The 16,061-nt window shown below is 39.0% G+C and overlaps 1 protein-coding gene across 3 annotated transcripts in view; it reads right to left on the bottom strand.

Annotated features, from left to right (window-relative positions):
• Positions 1 to 16,061, bottom strand: part of LOC149922173 (uncharacterized) — a 38,522-nt gene that overhangs the window by 2,778 nt on the left and 19,683 nt on the right. For 2 of the 3 annotated variants that reach the window (XM_090164097.1, XM_090164099.1), the window contains exon 2: positions 16 to 2,983. In XM_090164097.1, coding sequence (XP_090020223.1) covers positions 16 to 2,922 — 2,907 coding nt within the window. In that variant the 5' untranslated portion in view covers positions 2,923 to 2,983. Of the gene's footprint in view, positions 1 to 15; positions 2,984 to 8,679; positions 8,696 to 16,061 lie in introns of those variants that run through there. The other variant, XM_090164098.1, reaches the window with a different exon arrangement.

Below are 16,061 nucleotides of genomic sequence, written 5' to 3'. Positions count from 1 at the left end.
GGAATTTTCTCTAACCTGTATGGGCGTCGGTCCGTTGTTTCTTTGGCTGCCTTGCCAAGTGGTTTCGTCGTCGTAGATTCCATCCTGGGATCCCGACAACGGTGTCGCTAGTGATCTTTCGCTGGACGACATAGGGCTGGGGGTGTCGTACGTTTTAGAGATACTGATCATTTCGCTGGTCGATTGAAAAGACGACGTCCCTCCTTCCTTATTAGCTAAATCCATCGGGTGGATGATCTCCAATTTCATTTTAGAACGGTCGAAGTCGTTGTTCTTCCAAGCTTTCACGTTGGGGCTGGTCGGAGACACGGGTTGCTGCCCGTGAAAGATATTGTCCAGAGATTCCATATCCTTCCCCCGCTTCAAGAACTTTTTGATGGAGAATTTGTTGCTCTTTTTGCTCGACTTAGAGCCCTCGTCGAAGTTGAGCAGAGCCAGGACTTTCTTTCCGTGCACGGCCGAAATGGTGGCGCTCTTTCCCTTCGAGGATGACCCGTTGCCGTTGCTCGGCGTATCGTAAATGGCGGGCTTGCCGTAGATGGTGACGTTCGTTTCGGTTTCGGTAGAGACGTGATTATGAGCCGACGCCGAGGACATGGTGGGCGTAGATGGGGTGCTCTGGGAGGTCGGCGGAGGACAACGGTCGCTTTGTTCCGTTCTCTGTTTAGGCGGAGACGGAGCCGGCCGTTTGGAGCCATTACTATTACCAAGTCGCGCCTGTTCCAGTTCCTGAGCCAGGGCTGCTAGTCTAGACTCGCGATTCTTGGCGTTATCCTTTTCCGGACTCGCGGAGTACTTCCTGTCCGATTCTTGGAAGATATTGGTCTCGGCGTAATGGCAGACCGGGGTTCTGCGTACGGTGGCGACGTGAGGTATATTGGCTGTGCTTTCGGTGTGGATGATGGTACTGGACACGGCGTAATAAATGGGGGTTTCGTCGCTGGAATCTACTGAGCTTCTAGTCGAGTTGGACGGCGTGGAATCTTTGGTCTCCGTGGAGACGCGCCGTATGTGACCGTAAACTCCCTCGGTTTCGTTGGTCGGGGCGAATTTGACTGTTTTTCTCGATACATCCGGAGAAGTAGAACGATCGCTCTGGGTGTCGTCACGGGCCGCCGAAAGAGGCGAGCTGCAGTAGGCGGCGCCGATCGACGATTTTTCCTGCTTGGATGGAGAAGATTCTTTAATTGCTTTCTTCTTCTTTTCCCCTTCTGCCGCGTCCCGGGGCGACTCTCGCCGCTGCCACTCCGGCAAACCCGTTGTTTCGTTCCCGCGGCCCGAAGAAGTCTCGGTTTCTTCCTTGATCTTGTTAGACAGGTTCAGCTCAGCCGAGCAGACGAACGTTGCGCTCGAAATGGACGTCCCGGAATCCGAATCTTCGGTCGACGTTTCGTTGGAGGAGGAGGAATTTCGATTCCCGCCACCGCCGACGAAGAGGTCACCTTTACCAGGGGTGTAAATGGCGCTCTCGTCTTCTGTCCCGTCATCTTCGCCCTCTTGTTTTCCGTGCAGGAAAGACTTCCGGGCGTGGGCCATCGAATGAGGACTGTCCCGATAGCCGTTGGACATTTTATCTCGCTCTCGATTATTACGAACCGGATTCCCTTTGTTTGGAATATTTTCTCGCGGTTTCTGAGGTTTTTCTTTCGCTTCTAAATTATCTCCGTGATTGTTGGCTTGTCGGTGATTACCCTTATTGTTTGTCCCCGATTCCGACTCGGTTTCCTTAACTTTAATCTCGTTGATTTGGGATGGCTCGCCTCCGAGGTTCTTGGGCGCGTCCGCTACTTTTCCCGCGAGGCCTCCTCCGTTTCTCAAGCTCTTAATTTTGTCCTCGATGGCGGAGATAACGTCGTCGCTGGCTTTAATTTTAGTTTCGACTCCTCTCTCCTTTCCCTTCGGCTCGGGGACGACAATGGCCGGGCTAGTTTCCCTGTAAAAAGGTTTGACGGACGCCTGCGGAGGCGCCGGATCTTTGCGTCGGATACACGCGTGCTGTTGGGACGTGGGTGCCGTCGTCGCCGACGCTTCAACTACTCCATTCGGCGGTGCCTTCTGGCTTTTGTTTATTTCCGGAGACGAAGACGTAGCGCGTGCCGGGATATTTTTATCCCGAGTCGCGTCTCTGGCTGATTCCTTCTTCTCCGAAAGCTCCTCTTCCCTCACCTTCGTCCCATTTGGCAGCGCTCCATTGGAAACATCCCTCTTTTTGACACTATCCGCCGAACCGTTAGTTTTCGTTTCTTTCAACAAGTTGGCGTTATCCGAATTAAATTCCGTGTTTTCCTTGGTCATTTTCGTAATGGCTCGATCTTCGTCGGTGCTGTCCAGGGCTTCGATCGGAAAATCGCCGTCGTCGGAGCCCGTTTCCCAATCGTGTTCGTCCGAAGAGTCGTAATCGTTGCCGCCGAATCCAATCACCAATGGTCCGTCTTCGCAAAACCCGACATTAGCCTTTTGTCCCTTACACGAATTGAGAGATTTTAGTATTCCAATAGGAGCGTCTCCTTCGGCGCTGTCATCGTGGCCGTTGGTCAAACCATTCTGTTTAACGCCGTTCATGTTGGCGACCTCCACTTCGTGTTTCTTTTCAGTCCCTTTGGTGTTTATGGTCAGCAATTTCCCGTGAAATCCGTTTTCCAATTGGAAAAAGGCGCCTTTCTTCTCTTGCCTTTCGGCCAGTAGAGACGTCCACGTAGTATGGATTCCCCTCGACTGATAGATGGTCGTAGCTTGGGAGATGTATCTGGTGCCGTTCTTGCTTGTGATTCCGTTTCTGCGCGTTTCGGCGGCGCAAGAGAGGGGCATCACCGCCGATTCTTGATGCTGGTGAGATTCATGATCGCCTAACGATTTAAAGCAATTAGAACAGAGGTCTTTCTTCCACGCGTTCTGAACGAAGTTCTGGCAGATGACTGACATGGTTGATACCGGCCGGTTGGGCCTCGGTCGCCCTTCTATTAGCGTCGATCGTCAAGGTTTCCTGGTTCAAATTAGAAAAAAAAACGGAAATTTAAAATTTAGCCAACTTTCTCCGTAAATGAGACACGAGATCGCGATCACCGGGTAGTTACATTTAAAGGCATTTAGGGAGGTAAATTTATTATTCAATCACCCTATGGCAAACTATACGGTCAGCTAGTTAGTCGGAGTTCGGAATTATTTTACGCCTATTAGCGTGACCCCCTCCCAAAACTGCGTCCGAACATTTTGATGTAATTTTTATGCACGTTTTATTCGGCCATACACCATCAGTGTGTGGAATCACGTCTGTAGCGTGTTCAGTCTAGCGCATCTTCTAATTATCCAGCATCAAAAAACAGGAATTTTCTTTTCTCGCGATGTTGATGTACCTTTAATTTACCTTTTTTTATTATTTTACTCGTACTTTTCAAATTCGTCGTACAATGTCGAATACAAAGTTCTAGATTTAAAATCGGTGGTATACCAGTATAGAAACTCGATGCGTTAAACCAAACGATAGTGTTCCAAATATACGCGTGACTGATTTTTATGTCTTTTCGTAATGGAGTCGAAAACGTCTCATCGAAGTGAAAGTGGTATAAAAGATAACGCACGAGACGATTCTGGGGCTTATAAAACGCTTTGTACAATTTGTGTTCAAATTTGGCGGTTTTACATCGGTAAATTTTGAGAAGGCGGTATATTTAGAGACGGATGAACCCAATTATCAATGTTCTATAAATAAAGAGCGTAACTCTCGGCGTAACAAGTTATTTAATTGTTTTAACGGATTGTGGCATGATGTTTACTTTGCACATTCTGATGATTGATGGTATACACAAAATTTTGCCAAACTTGTCTCTAAAATATTTAAGTCCATCCGATGTATTGATCTATTTCCAAAAATTAACCAATATAGTATTGTTTTTGTTTTAAAAATTATTGCCAGAAGTAAATGAACTGAAGTTATCAAACTGCTATACTCCCCATGTTGGAGGCGTTTTCCTTATGAAGTTACATTTTTACCTCGAATTTGAAATTTTGCGCGTTCCTAGGCCGAAATAAAAACGTTTTTGTTTTTATGAAACCATTTTTTATACATAGAAATAGCTATACCCACAATTCCAAAGTGCAATTTATCACGTCAAAAGACGGAGATGGAAATTAGCTTGTATTTGACTCGATTTTCTCATCATTTTCATAAGGAAAACGCCCTCCGATTCTGAGCGCTATTTCAATAACTACGGTTCATTTACTTCTGTTATTGCGTAATACTATTTTTATTAATTTCAAATGGTTTTGAAACCAAATAAATGCGAATATTTGGTCAATGTTTATTTTGCAAATATAATGGACCTTTCCGTAAAGTCAGTATACGAAATTTGTAGTGTTTTGGTTCCATAGGAAACACACTGATAATCGACCCGTGAAATGTTTTCTACAAAGGTTAATGCTTTTTTAAATAGTCCTTGACAATCTTAGGGCAGAGTATATTTAGAATGTGAAGCGATGCACCTCAGTTGCCTTTGAACGACACATTGCTTTGCAGGTTATATTCCCTTTAAGCAATCTTTATGGAAGACCCTTTAAATTTTTCAAATTACACTGTACAGTGGCTCCAAACATTTCTAAAGCCAAAGGCAAGAGCTTCAAACGTTGGTGTTCCACACCGAATACCTGAGGTTATATTCCCTTTAAGCTACACGGGCGTTTGTATTTTAACTAGTTTCCCGAGCGAGGTTTGGAAATGAGTCGGATTAGAAGAAAGCTTAGAATTAGAAAATATTGTAATACCATTCATTTTCACCCCGGATTTTTATTACAAACTTCTTCTTTTAAAGTAGTTAATTATTTTAAATACGTAGACTTTAACAAGTTTAATACTTTAAATATAATTCCATTTAGTTGTTTTTATATTGAGGTAAATAAATGCGAAATTATTAAATTTTACCTAATAAAATTTATAATATTGTAGACTAGGACTACAATATATCTGTAGAGATTTGTTTGATTGAATAATAAAGGTATTTTTAGGTTTGAAACTTTATTCGTATTGTACTTTTTTTGGAACGTCATGACGTCGTAAACCCAAGGAGGAAATTTACACCTCGTTTCACCAAATTCCCGCCTGTTAAATTCAAGGCTAACACCGTAACGACTTAACGTGAGTTCACATAAACACAAAACAAGCGAATCGTTTCAACGGCTAATTTGAAAGAAACCAGGAGAAACGAATAAAGTTTAGGTCTAAAAAATACAGACTTAACTTTTCATATTTTCGATTGTTGCATATTATAAACAAGTACATCTCCTTAATAACCACCAAATATAGCCACCCTCCCCAGTAGCGGCACTAAGGTTTTTTCACAGGTGGGCTAATTATTTTGTGGCCCCTAAGAATTTGGTGGCCCTTACAACTTTAGTGACCCCTTATAAATTTTCCAGGAAGCGAGAAGAGCAAGGTCGTTTAATTGTTGCGACTCTCGTCACGTTTACTGGACCCCCTATGACCTTGTATCCGACCTGGAGGGGACACTTGCATGCCCGGGGTATTTATCTAAATTCTCTTTCTTTTCTTTCTATTGTCCATTCAACTTTCTCTCAAATTCCGCTCCCTTCCTCCCGAATCTATCTGTTTATGGTCTACTATCTTATTGAGTAAACAAATTGATTTTGAAAGTTTTTTTTTCAGAAAAACTTTTCTTGGCAATAAAACAAATATCTAGAGATAAAGAAAATTAATAAATTCAAATATGTGGCCTCTTAATTATAAATATGTGGCCCTTTTAATATAAATATGTGGCCCCTCTCAGAAATGCAGGGGGGCTAAAGCCCACTTCAGCCCACCCTTAGCGCCGCTACTGCCCCTCCCGAGGAGTCGGAAATGTAACACAATAGATCCGTAGTTTCACGATAGCGGTCACTTTACCGAGTGAAAACCGAACGTTTCCCTACGTTTTAAGGTTAAATTCTCAACATTTTCTCGGTTCGAAAGTTCGATGAACGCGAGGTGTTACGGTCCAAGAACGTGCATTTCCCCGTAAAAAGACCGCTGTTGTGGATGGAATCTGTTTGGACGCAGAAAGAGTTTTAAGTTCCTACATAGTCCAGTAACTTCAGAAAGAAATTAAGACCAAATTTCGAGAAAAATAACAATTTTGCTACGCACTTTAATTTAGGCGTTATAGCAAAAGTTCGCATCAGTTGGGCGTACGATAACTGTATTATAGTGTGTTAAATTGAGTTTTAGTTAAAATCTTTGATCCTACTAGATTTTAAACTACAAAATTAAAAAAACCTTAATTTTCCTACGATAAAATATTATATTTAGTTTGCCTTTACAAGAAAACAAATTAATGTTTGAACTAATACTGGTATATCTTGACCGTGAAATTTAAATTTCCGGAGGGCTGGAAGACTTGGGCGGAGGGAAATCCCATCCAGTCTTTCTAATTTCCCGCAGAATGTCAGCACGTGGCTGCGGGCCTACAAACTAGATTTTAAAGAAAATTCGCACCGTTCACGCTTACGGAACTAGTCTCGCGGGTTATCTGGTTTCCAGGTTTAAGCAATTAAAAAAACACAATTTAATCATAATCAATTGGTCACTAATGGCATTTCGAAGGCTACATTCGGTGGATTTTAGATACCTTATTCATTAACATATTTTTCTATATAATTTATCATGGTAAATTGCGTTACAGAATGGGGTTTCAGATATACTTAAAGGGAATACAACCTCAGGTATTTGGTGTGGAACACCAACGTTTGCAGCTCTTGCCGCTCTGGTCTTTGGCTTTATAATGTTTGGCGCCACTGTACAGGGAAATTTGATAAAATTGAAGGGGTCTTCAATAAAGATTGCTTTGCAGGTTATATTCCCTTTAAACAGAGCATTCAGAGAATTTGATTATCAGATATTCTTTGACTCTAGGAGCAACAAACACAAGGAGAACGCAACCCGTCAAAAATCGTGCATTTTCTCGCGTACAGTTTTCATTGGTTAGACGCTTTAGCGCCTACTACCGTCGGAAGGGGAAAATTCGGAAATTGTCTTCCCCCCGCCCGTAAAACGTTGAGCGTTAAGGCTCATCCAATGAAATTTGTACACAACACTGCATTAGCGTATTTAAAGGCTAGCTGCGTTCTCCTTGTGTTTGTTGCTCCTAGGTTTCAGTGATAAAGTATTTACGTTCGATTTAATCACGGTCTTCCCTACGTGTATCTTAAGAGTATTACTATCTGACACGACTTATAACGAATGTCCAAGTCGAATCTTGTTCGGGATGGTTTCAGGAACTAGTAAATTTATACTAGCAATTTTTCCGCAGGGCACAATAATACGAGCTTTTGGGCCTCCTCTCAGTTAATATCTTTCTCGATCTAATAATTAACTGGATGAGTTCGTCAGAGAGAGAATTTAAAACTCGACCGTTCCAGAGCGAACTTTCCATTTTAGAAATCTAAGAACGACATTCCTCTCTTTTTCGCGGTAGTATCATCCAAAATGAGAGGAGGGGAAAGCTGATTTAATGGCGTCGAAGCAACGAACTTTAAACCCGTATTTTCTAATTTCATTTTAAACAGTTGCCGAGAGAACTTTCTACATTCTATTTCATATAAGCGTGAATGTATTCACAGTGCTTCCACTCTCGGAAATTTAAAATTACCTTTTTTAAAATTAGGTAACCGAAAAAATTCCCTTTTTTTCCCTTTTTAATGTTAGAAATTCCCTCAAAATTTCCCTATTGATTTCTAACGTAATATGAGTTAAATATAATATTTTCACCTAATACTTAAGTCAAGGAATATTTTCAAATAAATGTATTTTATTATTATAGACCACGTGGCTTGAAAAGGGGCTACGGCCCGAAAGCTCGCCAAAATAATTATACATTTCTTTTAATGAAAGGAAAAAAAATTTAGTCATGAAGTATCGTCATGAATATATGTGAAATATATTCATAGTATCGTGTCTCTTTGAGTTATTGTTAATGTTATACAAAACCACGACTTTTAAAAATATAAATGTTAAAGATAACAATTTGGAAGTTTACATCCGAATTCCGAAAAACTAAAATGAAACCGAAAAGAACACGATACAGAATTACAGACGAATGTTTCAAAGCGTCTATTTTAGCAACAAGAGTCCAAAAAGTATTCCTGAAATTTCTTCTATAGTCAATGTGACAGACATGATATTCAGGTGTAGGTTAATTAATCACAACGTGTTTAGTAACTATAGGAACTGTGCAGCTGATTCCCTTACTATTCAAAAAAGCATTCAAGATGGAGAAAAGACTAGACTATATTTATTTTCAATGAGCTATATTCTACTCATAATAGGGTAACTTACATTGTTTTCCAGAAAAATGGGAAATTCCCTTTTATTCAAATAAAAATCCCTACAAAGGGAGAAATTCCCTGCAAGTGGAAGCACTGTGTATTCATTTCAACCATGAATATCGAAATATAACACGACTCTTTCTACCATCTGGGGCTAAGATCATTGGGCTAAGATGGCCGGTGCGTTTCTACGTCATCACTTGAGCCAATCAGGAGACAGGAGTTTGTTGACTCGATTCGCAAAACGTTTCCGGGATTGCGCGCTTTAACCGGCGAAGAAAATGACTCGTGATTCTTAGAACAATTCCTGTACTTTAACAACATTACTTGATAATTATAAATAAAGCAACTTATCATTAATATACTTACCTATTTTCATTCAATCAAAAAGATGAGTATTAAAATTTTAGAAATTAAATTTCGCGCTAAGCCTTGGCACTGAAAAATAGCCATGTTTCATGTTTCAAAACGTTGCCCTTCGTTATAAATTTTGAGCGGTGGCGCGTGAACGACGTCATAATAACTAAGCCCCTCCCATCCTAGTAACTGAGGCTAGACTACCTAATGCAGTTCAATATTCATGGTTGAAATGAATACATTCATGATATAAGGGAATGACCCTGGGATGAGAAATAGGGGTTTAGGAGAGAGAAAAAAAACAGATAATGTCAGTGGCGTAGACAAGGGGGGGGGGTCCGGGTCCAGACCCCCCGTTGGGCCTACCTTTACTGTACTAAATTTCCACCCCTTCTCGACCCCCTCTTAACATTCACATATTTCAGAAATTTCTTAACATATTTCGACCCCCCCCCCCTTGAGGAATTTCTAACTACGCCAGTGGATCATGTGACTCTGTTTCAAGTGTTACCAAATTTTTGAGTTGGTCGTAATATGCTAACAACTCTAAAGGCTTTACGGTATTAGCCTAGCTGTTTATTATTATTATTAAAGTGAGAGTTTTGTTTGACCGTCACTCTGTATGAGGGGCCTGTTCCAAAGGTGGTGGGAAAACACGTTTTAGTTGTAAAGACCAGATTTAAGATTGCAGAACTGTATTCGCGACCGAAACGAGTCTAGGTGGCGTAACGGAATTAGCGCCTATGATCTAGCGTCTGCTACAGACAAATTTAAAAGTCATACGAATGTTTTTCCTTAAATGAACTTATCGAAATATAAGCAAACGATGCAAAAATTATATTAAAATCCTAGTTATAATGTCAAATTTACGAATAACTACGAGGAAAAACTAATAACGTCTGCTTTAGCCGTTACCAATCTAGGTTTCAATGGCGAACCAAAGGTGGCGTAGCGATAGTTTTCTGTCACGAATACAGCTCCTGGCGGCAACCACTTAAATTAGATTATTTAAAAAATATTTTAATTTCTTCTCGTGTAGTATTGCGAAAACGCATTTGGTCTAAAAACTATCTATTATTCGATCAATAAAAACGTTGTTGTGGATTTCATGACCAGAATACATAATTTATGTCTAACTAATAATTGTTAACGATTATACCAATCACAATTTGCATAAACCCGCACTAAAAATGGTGAAAATGTTTTCTCAAGAAATTAAAATTAGTACAGGAGGTAAAACACACTCAAGAGCAAACTACATCTGCGGAAATTAGGTTGGCTAATAGCACTTTAACGTCACCTTCAAAAATATAATAATTAATATTTGCCCTAAATATATATATTTTTTGGTATGAGTTCCCTCATACAAATATTTAATGAGAGGCATGTTTTTCTCGCATGAATTGTCAATGAATGACGTCAACGTCTTGGAAGAAAAGGGGTGGGGTACTTTTCATCTTGGCTAAGTCAATCATTTCTAATGACCAATATAACTAGTTCCGTAAATTTCGTAGATCAAACACTCTGACCCATTTCTGACCCTCTGCATTACAAGGTTTAGCTTAACCCCTTGAAGAGAATTTTGCATATTCATTGAGTACCCTTGACTCAGAAACCCTGATGCGCGTCTTGCCACAACTGACTCGATGAACTATTCCGCGAAATAATATAAAACCTGTCTGTCTCATAATGAAGGAGTAATTAGTCGTATTTACGTCGGAGCGTTGACTGCTAATAATACAGTCTGGTTTTCTCAAGGTTAATGTAATCGTAATAATTCTGCCCAGATTCAAATCCCTCCCCTCTCCTATTTAAATGAAATTTTAAAAACCAATCTACAACGCTCTTAATTATCGGCAATATTGTGACCCACAATTTTATTGCGAAGTAGAGTACTTTGTTAGTATTATAATGGGCCGTTCAGACTATACGACTTTTAAAGTTCAATTAGTCCAACTAATTAGAAATGAAATAAGCAGTGTGAATAGCAAATGTTGGTACACGTTTCGGGGGACCAACACTCGGTGTTTATCGGGTATAGTGACCGATTTTTGGAGATACCCAACTATTGGAAATTTGCCCAGTGAAATTGACGTCAATTAAGATTTAATAAAGCTATTACTGAAATAAGCTAACGTCTTTTGTTTTTGTCTAAATGACTTAAACAATTTTGGACAGGCTAACCCTAATTTCTCAATTTCATACGGGAAATAGTATAGCAGAGAGAATAGCAGACGATATTAAAAATTAGAATAATCCCATTGGAGGACCCCGAATCGTTAGCCCTCGTGAGGACAATAGTTGTACTATTGCAAACCACCAAAATTTAATACAAACGCATTTTTGGTGGAAAGGTGGGAACGTCACAGGGTGATCCATTTGCTGGTACATCGGACTAATTGGCACCACTAAAATTGGATCGTCTGAACTTAAGTTCTATGCTCGAAAAATCTGGCGTTGCGTTTTGATTTTTTAAAATAAATTTGGCGCCGGTTGTTGTTTGGCAGTTGGACAATATTTCCACGTAGTTCACCGAATTTGCGGTGACGTTACGCGTGTCTTTTGTCTGTCAACTGCGTGGGTCTATTGAAGTTTTGATATCAAATTTTCGCCCCTTTTCTGAGAAAGAATATTTTTAGCCATGACATTAGGTTATTTCAAACTATCTAGTGTATATTTTTGATATAGATTTATCACGATTTAATTCGCTTAAATTATCGAAAAGTATAATGGAAATGGATAAATTAATATTAATCTTGAACTTGTCATCTTTGAAAATCTAATTTTACTTTATTCGCGACATTATTGAAATTAATTCACGACCGAAAACTATCGCAACGCCCCCTTGGGTTCGCCATTGAAACCTAGATTAATAAGTACAGATGAGTACACATGATTACGCAATGAGTACAGATGATTACGATGAGTACAGAATGATTAAGCAATGAGTACAGATGATTACGCAATGAGTACAGATGATTACGATGATTACAGAATAATTACGAAGAGTACAGAATGATTACGATGAGTACAGAATAATTACGAAGAGTACAGAATGATTACGAAGAGTACAGAATGATTACGATGAGTACAGAATGATTACGATGAGTACAGAATGATTACGATGATTACAGAATAATTACCATAAGTACAGAATGATTGCGATGAGTACAGAATAATTACGATGAGTACAGAATGGTTACGATGAGTACACATGATTACGGTGAGTACAGAATGATTACGATGAGTACACAGGCAACCCAAAACTTTAAAATTGTTGCAGATGAGTAATTGAGTGCGGGAGAATTCCAATGAATACGCGTGATTACAAATGATTACACGTGATTACAGATGAGTACGAAGATTACAAAAGATTACGGGATTACGAATGAGTACAAAAGATTACAGAAGATGACGTAATCATAACAGTTAGGGTGTACACCGATTACGGGAAGTGATTAGCCCCTCGAGATAGGTAGCGGCTGAAGCAGACGCTATTAGTTTTTCGTAAATTTGACTTTATAAATAATGATACTTGTTTATATTTTAATTATTATTATTTAAGAAAAAACGTTCTTATGACTTTCTAATTTGTAGCAGACGATAGATCATAGGCACTACCTCGGATAAGCTAGTGCCGTCACGCCACCTAGACTCATTTTGGTCGCGAATTAAATTAGTTTCATATATCATTAAATAAATCGTGATTTAAGTTATTCTTGGAAGTAGTATACCATAATCATCGAGGTAGTGCACTAACTTTCCCTGTACTAATTATTCTTAGACCTTTTCTGAAATTTACAGACGCACCATAATGAAATCCTTGTAGTCTCAGGGATTGTAAAAATGAACTAGTCTCACACAACAGTGGGTTTGATAGTGATGTTTTTATTTATACTGCCGGGAGAATTTGCAAGAGAGGACTTGAAAGAAAAATGTCTACGACGTGCGCTTCAAGTTTTTGGGAACCAATGAGATAACGTGGCCTTATTGTTTACTGTTTTTTTTCCTCACTTCTACAATGCTTCCCCAGCTCTCCCACTAAAGAGAGCTAATGAATTCGTCCAAAGGTTTGACTGCGCAATTTCCAGAACAAGTTGGGCAGTCGTAGCGAATTTATCTCCTGACAGTAGAAATAAAAGAATTCTTGGTTTACACCCACCTTATAAATTGAATAAAATAGAAGCTTTATTCAATTCTTTTATGGGTGGATGAGATAGACTCATCGTGAAGATTTGGGGCTTAGATAATAAAACTCTCGAATTGTAACGGTTGTTCTTTCGGGTGGGCCGCGCCCCGAACGGATATTCTGCCATCTTTATTTCGGTAACTCTCGTAGAAGATTCCCCCTCTTTTAAAACGTTATTTTTATTCACGGTCAACGCGAAACGGATCGTGCTATTGCCGCACGTGCGCGCTCTCCTCCAGAGAAAACTCGTTTGATTTCTCGATACGTTTCTGTTGGTTGGCTTTCCTTTTACTAATTTTTATCCCGGACCCATCCCATCAAGTATGATTTTAATGGCAGATTCGAAGCCAGACCGAAGGGGGGGGGGTGGAAATCAAGGGCGTGTATCGCGAGCAGAAGACGTTCTTGATATTTTTATCGCTTCCATGTCACGAATATACTCCATTTGGTTCCAGCCCAAAATATTATTACCCTCGCGTACAATGATATCATTAGAGTTTCACGTTTTATTTTTCATCATTCTTATCCTGAATTCCGTTTCTTAGATTAAACCATTAAATGTTGCTTTTACGCATTTTTTCAAACTGGAAAATCTAATTATAGTTGGGGCAATATTTATTTCAAACTGGAAAAATCTAATTGAAATTAGGGCTTTATTTTTTCCATACTGGTTGAAGTTAGATAATATATTTAGATAGGAAAATCTAATTGAAGTTAGATAATTTTTTTCCAACTGCATAATTTGAATGAAATGCGATAGATTTTTTCCAAACTTGAAAATTTAAATGAAGTTAGATTGGGTTTTTCAAACTGGAAAATATAATCGAAGATATAGTCATGGGCGCCGCGGGGGGGGGGGGGAAGGGGGCAAACGAAATAAATGCCCCCCCCCCCTTTTATGGGCTATAAATGCACTAATAGAGGTATGAAGTCCCTTAACCCTTTTGACTAAATTTGAAAATTTCCCCCCTTGGAAACCTTTCTGAGGGCGCTCCTGGATATAGTTTTTTTTTTCAAACTAGAAATTCTAAACGAAGATATATAGCTTTTTTTCAAACTGGAAATTCTAAACGAAGATATATAGCTTTTTTTCAAACTGGAAATTCTAAACGAAGATATATAGCTTTTTTCAAACAGAATAATCTAAATAAAGTTTGATGAGGGTGGCTAGAGTTGATCTTGTCCATTTGTCCAAAAGGTTAAGGATAAAACTTCCAAAAGTGTATTGAAAATGTTCCCAAAATGCAACTTACCATCGTGAGGCCTAAACGCTCCGAACTGGACTGGATTTTTGAATTTAATTAGAGATTCAAAATTGCGATTTCATAGCGTAAACGTAAATAAGTAGGATTTGTAAATGCACCCTAGTGGCTGTTTAGAACAATATTATACGCGAGCAGCACCTGTTTATAAGGCTTTACAGGCTCGGCGTGTTTGTACAGGTATAGTATAACGACGTACGGCGTCGCTTTCGGTCCTAATTTTTTTTCTGACGAAAATATAAAAAATGTCTAGCTGATACGGTCGGTTAGTTGTCGTTTAAACAATCCAAAACGGGCGGGCCATCGTACCGTACTCTTACGCTACCTCTTGTTTTCGGCAAAATACCTATTCACAACAGCGTCGTCATTTCGTATCCGCAAACCGCAGACTTGTAAATACACAATGGCAGTTGTAATGTTCGCGTAACGTAGTTCATTGCCCTTTTTATATAAATATACTATCGTTCTCTGAAGCGCCACTTAATTAAAAGAATCGTTTTAATTGCCAATGTAGCTACTTCCCTCTTATTTTCTGAACATCGCCGTCAGCGCCAACAATGCGGGAATGCGGGAAACCATCAATTATTTTAAAGTACATCCGTTTTAAATGATTCGTTGACGTGAAATATTGCTTATTTTCGATTGAATAAATGAGGATGAGAATGGTTAAAATCAAAAGTTTTTTCTCTTTATACCGCTAACGTTATCGATTGAAACAGGCATCTTCGTTAGTTCACGATGATGTTTTACAGATTTCGGAAGAAGAAATGGAAATCTGATGTTTACTTAAAGTGTTAGAATTAAAATATAATTATCCATTTATATATCTTCTATGTTTTAAAATTTAAACTAGTTATAATAGGTCACGTGTAAATGTTTTTTCTACATCGCTAGCTATAGAGTAATATCGCCGTGACGTATGTCGACGTCACCCATGCTTTTTCCTATAGATAAAAAACTGCCCTCAAAATGGCAGCCATAGCCCAAAGCTACAGAGCGATACTACTCTATAGTAATTGAAGATAGAGATAAAGATTTTGGAATAGTTGATTTTATAAAATGTCTTTACGCTTGCTCAACTTGTTGAAATGTTGCCCTGGAATAGTTCAGCCAATGCCTAAGAATGAGTTCATAAACTCTTTAGTGGGAGAGAAAACGGATCCACAGCTGAAGCGGGGAGGCAACATTTCAACAAGATGGCCAAGGTTATTTTATAAAAAGAACTATTTGAAGTCCGCGTGCGAAACGCGCGTGCCAGTAAAGCACTAAAAAGCTTTAGCTCGTGACGCGGATAAAAACATTTTATACTACAGGTTCATTGTTTTAATTTATAGAAACACCTATTTTACCATGGGTACTAACAATTTTTATATTTAAAAGTACATCTTATAATATTTTTCCATACTATTAGATTTAATTTATAGACTAAAATAAGATTAATAAGTTTCATTTTTCATTTTTGTGGCCTGGATACTTATTCGTAAGAAATTTATACATACTTCTGTTAACACGTAAACCGATCGCGTGGTCGAAATTATTCAAGATATCAATAACGTTGACGTCAGTGCCATCTCATAAACAAAAAATTAACATCTTTTCCTGGTTTCTTTTCGACAACACCAGATGTCAATTGAACCTTAAATTGAATTTTTTTTTTCACTATTTATGACTGTATTTTTTACTAGATTATCTACCGTACGCTAAAATATTTTTTCGTTTGAGAATATTTTAATGTTTTATTTACCATATATCGTTTTGGTTAAATAGGTCATTTAAAATGCATCCGATATAAATTGTTCAATTGTAGGAGGTATACAACTTTGACCCTTTTTTCCCTCGTCGTTATATCGACAACGCCTGTCACCTTTCAACCTCCACTTAATTTATTCCCAATTCAATAAAAACAAAATATTAAAATTACCGGATGTAACCGATCGTTTTAG

This window comes from Leiobunum rupestre, chromosome 11 (genome assembly GCF_980474605.1).
Source record: "Leiobunum rupestre chromosome 11, qqLeiRupe1.1.hap1, whole genome shotgun sequence".
NCBI lineage: Eukaryota > Metazoa > Arthropoda > Arachnida > Opiliones > Sclerosomatidae > Leiobunum > Leiobunum rupestre.
The sequence above is the reverse complement of the archived record's forward strand: the minus strand, read 5'-3'. Positions and strand labels throughout refer to the sequence as shown.